Consider the following 5,000-nt stretch of genomic DNA (forward strand, 5'->3'; position numbering starts at 1 on the left):
CCGTTGGCGCGCCGGCCGCTGCGGCGGCAGTGGCGGACAGCTGTTTCTGCTGTCCTCGCTAGTCGGGGGCCTGGGCCCTGGCTGTCCTGCTGGTACATTCTAGCGAAATCTCCCCTGACGCTCTCCCTCCCTTGGCCCGGGCCAACGGGGCAGGAAACAAAGTCTCAGCGCGGCTTAACCACGTGTTCCTCCCTGAGATGCCGTTTCTGATAAGGACGCAGAAAAAGGAAGGGACCCTGCTACACTGTCTAACTTCAACTTGCCTTGGCCATTAGGTTCCTCTGTCCCCTCTTCCTTTCCCCTTCAGACACACACACACACACACACACACACACACACACACACACACACACACACACACACACACACACACACACCACACACACACCCCACCCCAAGCCTTGACATTTGAGGATGCTGTATTTACACATTGTTACTCAAGTGTGGGGCTCATTGTATTAAAATAGTAGGTTCCTTTGCAGGGAGTGGCTGACTTTAGGCTGACTTTATCTCCACAAAAGAAGCTTCATTGTTTCTCTTCACTTCCCTATGGGAGTCGTCTCTAACACACAGTATCTGTCATCGAGGCCGCTCGGCCTTATAGGGACACAGTTCTGTTATCGTTGTGAATCAGTGTGCGAGGGCAAGTATTACAGGTATATGCCTGTCCCAGTGCGTGCCTAGAGAGCCCGGTGGTCAGGTGTGGAGGGGTGAAAGGTGTTTGGTTAGCAAGGAGGCTGCTGAATGTGCCATCTTGTCTTCACGTTATTGCTGGCGTGAATAAAGCACCTACAGCCCCTTGCAGTATTTATGGAACGTGCACTTAATTCTCTATGAGAATCATTTAACAAACCGTGAAGCAATTGCATTTTTATTGTTTTGGGCACATCATCCATTATTTTCACACTCTATTTTAATGACTAATGATTAATTGTGCTTTCAACTGCTTCTCATTGCCTTCGTTGTCCTTATAATTGGTAAAATACCTCCCACCTCCGTAACTTCAAATGGTCCAGTGCTTTATGACAACACAAATAAAAAGCTTTGGATTAAACTTGTCAAACTAATTTTCTTTTTTAATATTCTTCCCGTCACCCTTCCTCAGCTCTCTTCAAAGAGATCTGCCCTGGCGGGATGGGTTACCATGTCACCGGCCACATCAAACCTAAGCCAATCAACCGGCCCCAACCACAGCCGCAACCACAGCCACAGCCGCAGCCACAACCCCAGCCCCAGCCCAGGCCCCGGCCACCCTATCAGGAGCCAGTGCTGCCTCCAGTGCCCCTTCCTACTGCACACAAACCCGTGGAGGCCCTGAGTGTGACCGAGAGGCAACTTCCCGTACCAGGTGAGTCCATCAAGGGGCCATTTTGGGGAGGTCAATCGCAGTGCTCGGGACGTAACCAAGGGAAACCTCAATGGATGGTGGTAGCTTCAGAGAGAAGACAACACTAGGCTGAAATATTTGCCGCTGACCCAACCAGCAGGGAGCCTATTACAGGAGACTTGGGATAGAAGAATTTGGCTGTTGTTTTTGTTTGTGTGTGTGCTTGTTTGCAGATGAATGTCTGGCTTCTCAGTCCATGTCGGGTCTGTTTGTATACCATCAGCTGGTTCTCATGGCCAGTGGTGAAAAGAGATCCCTGTCCACAAATTGGCATCTGAATTTCATACACTCGTCCTTCTGAAATCATGATGAGGGACCCTCTCACTGAGGAGGGATATCACAAAGACTCACCAATAATATTTAACATCCAGTAGAAATTAGTGTCATTGTGTGTCTTCGTTTTCTTCCTCCCCTTAATTCTGTTTTAAATCAAATAATCCCCCGACATTCGATCCAGTTAGCGGCACAAAGGCGGCTCACATGCCTTGGCTTGCCGGCTCTTCCAAGGCCTTGGATCGTGTGGAAGAGGCGCTCGTTTCTCCTCCAGAGCCTGGGGTGGATGTCTGGTACTCAGAACGGGGGAAACTGAGAGGGGAGAGGGAGAGAGTTGGCAGCTTCAAAACAGACAGATTCATCCAAATTACTAAGTGTTCAGACAGGAGAAATCACAGGACGCACTCCCATCCCAATACACAGCTTTACAGAGACGAAAAGACCCACTTCAGTTTAAATGACCTTCTTGCAGTGTACGGTACTTAAGGAAGCAATTAATAATTAATAATCTATACCTTGTGTATTTGTACCTATATTATCCTGATCCCAAGCATGACCAATTTGTGTCTGACATCAAATTATAAACATATTACATGCATTGTATCGATCAATTATCAATTCATTGATAATACATTGCATCACATGCCATTTTTGTAGATTAAAGGAGGGAAATAAGCCTCAGAGACAAGCTGATTAGCAGATAGCATGTGGACCACCCAGACTTGACCATAGCTATCAGCTATCAGTGCCAAGTACGTTTTCTGCAAGGACGTCTTCTTTTATGGGCAACTCACCTCCTCCACCCCACCCATATCACAAGTGTGTCTGAGAGAGAGGCGGAGGAGGAGGAGGTTTTGTGTTTGTGTGTTGGACATTTTATACACTTACTTTAAAAACCTTTTTGTGTATGACTGTGATTGTGTATGTGTGTGTGTGTGTGTGTGTGTGTGTGTGTGTGTGTGTGTGTGTGTGTGTGTGTGTGTGTGTGTGTGTGTTTGTGTGTGGTGTTAACTTTGCTCTCAGAGTGAAAAATATCATTCATATAGCTTTTACAGCCTCTCAGCAAAACTAGCCATAAAATAACACAGGCCTGAAATACGACGTGGAGTTTGGCCAATTCCATTTTCCCCCCTCTGCTCCTCCTCTCTCTTAAAGAAAGGCAGAAAAGCTCGAGCAGGGTGCCCTTGCGCCATAATTAACATTTGTCCCCCTTCTCGGAGTGAGATCATATTTCCGTGTCCAGAGTGACTTTGGAGTCAGTGAAGGTGACAGCCTTCTAATTCCAGCGTCCATGATTGTTTCATCCCCCCCACCCCACCCTCAGTAGGAGGAGATGAGAAAGCAGGCTGTAATTGCATACCGTAATTAATTTGGTGTAAAGGCCGATAGGGCCGCTCAAGCGTCCAGTGTACTTAAGGCATATAAATGAGATGTGCGTTCATCACATTTAAGTGTGTCTCACCATCTTTGTTTTTTGTTTTTTTTTGTTTATTTATTTATTTTATTTATTTATTTATTTATTTTGAGCAGTAGTCACAGTGGCCCCGGAGCAGGTAGGTGTGTCACGTACGGCCATCACAGGCTTCCCAGCATGCAGCTGTGTCACTCTTTTTGCCGCCGCCAAGCCTGGTTAAGCCCCGTATTAGCCGCAGCGCCCCCCGATGCCGCATGTGGCAAAAAGCAGCCCTGCATGAGGTCACCGATCGGCACTGCATGACTGCGATCTGTGCTCCACACTATCCCTCTCTACCATAAAAAATAATAAAAGAAAACAAATGGTGAGGGTAGAGCTGTTCTTATGCACAGAGCCATTTCCTGCACTTCCTCCATACAAAAAAATGACAAATTTATTTCTAGCGATTTATCAAAAATTTTGCTCTTAGATAGTTCCCTTTTTTCTGTTAGAGTGCTGCTGTGATGCCAATGCCAATGCTAGTGTTCCTCTGCTGTGCTGCTCAAGGTCTTTCTGTCATAGAAACCTAAACTTTCCCTATGCTGCAGCCTTCATTGAGGAGCATTAGGCTTTCATACAGGGTAAAGATCAATTTTCATTCAATGCATTAGACTTTCATACAGGGTAAATTCCCATTTTCATTCAATGCTTTGAGTGTGGTCCAAAACATCCAGTCACATTAATGCACATATGTGTGTAATGCATCTTCATAGTGCTTAAATAAAATGTAATTTCAGCTGGCTGAATTCACAGCACTTTGGTTTTCTCATTTAGTGTGAGGCTTTACAAGAATTCGAAGGAGAGTGCTTTGTGTAGTAATGAGACAATCAGAACAAATCCCTGATGGCACAAGTAGATCCACTTAGTTTCATTTAGTGAGCCCTTGCTTTGGAAGGGACGTGAAATCAATAGTTGAAATCCTCATGAATGCTGATTTGAATTCTTTAAACTTTCATCACTAAAGAGGCATTTCATTTGTTTACACCGAGGACTTCTCGCTGGTGTACAAAGTGGCGAAGACATCTTCAAATTGAACCATCTGTTTATACGTTTAATTACGTTCACTCGCTGCCTTGGAGGTGTTTTCAGGTTATGTGTGTGTTACTTATTTGCCTCTCAGATTCGAAAGCTGATTGTGTTTCTCTTCGTTTGGTGACTGTCCCTGTGAGATTTGTGGGCAAGCTCACAGGATATTGTTTACAAAGATTTTCGTTGCCGAAGTCTGGACGTGATTCTCTCGGAGGCAGCTGAGTCAGCGTCTTTAGACGTGAGAGTGGGGGCAAGGGAAGAGCGCAACCGCATGTCCGCGTGTCTCATGAAATTTACAGGAATACGCTTCAGGCACGTTGGCCTTCATCATAAACACTCCGTGAGCAGAATTACACGGGTCAACCTAAAGTCATCAGTTTGGCTAGGTAATGAACGACAATGAGGTAAACACAGTACATGGTAGCCTAGTGCAAGGTCAGTTGTAATTTAGTCATCACAAACACTCTGTAAAGCATAATTACACAGGTCAACCTAAAGCCACTAGTTTGGATAGGTAATGGTTATGAGGTAATGAGGTAAACACACAGTACATAGCAGTGCAAGGTCAACTGTAATTTAGGGGTTATGCAAGAAGACACTATGTTTTAAAGTGAAGACTTCAAACATTCCTACGGCTGCTTCTTGAGTATCGGCTCTTTGAAGCATCTTGCTTCCTCCCTCATCTCCGCTTGCTCTGTCTCTCTCTCTCTCTCTCTCTCTCTCTCTCTCTCTCTCTCTCGTGCAGCACACGCAAAAGCCAGGCCTGCTGTCTCACTAGCACTTGTCCAGTAGTCCTGCTTAAGGTCACCAAGGGCATGCGCTCTGCGTTGCATGTGAGACAACGAGAGATTTTCCCGC

The 5,000-nt window shown here is 45.8% G+C and overlaps 1 protein-coding gene across 5 annotated transcripts in view; it reads left to right on the top strand.

Annotated features, from left to right (window-relative positions):
* The window catches only part of ltbp1 (latent transforming growth factor beta binding protein 1), a 128,722-nt gene that overhangs the window by 78,125 nt on the left and 45,597 nt on the right, over positions 1-5,000 (top strand). For all 5 annotated transcript variants that reach the window (XM_048269439.1, XM_048269442.1, XM_048269441.1 and 2 more), the window contains exon 11: positions 1,106-1,348. In XM_048269439.1, coding sequence (XP_048125396.1) covers positions 1,106-1,348 — 243 coding nt within the window. The remainder of the gene's footprint in view (positions 1-1,105; positions 1,349-5,000) is intronic.

Source organism: Alosa alosa, chromosome 18, assembly GCF_017589495.1.
Source record: "Alosa alosa isolate M-15738 ecotype Scorff River chromosome 18, AALO_Geno_1.1, whole genome shotgun sequence".
NCBI classification, from domain to species: domain Eukaryota; kingdom Metazoa; phylum Chordata; class Actinopteri; order Clupeiformes; family Clupeidae; genus Alosa; species Alosa alosa.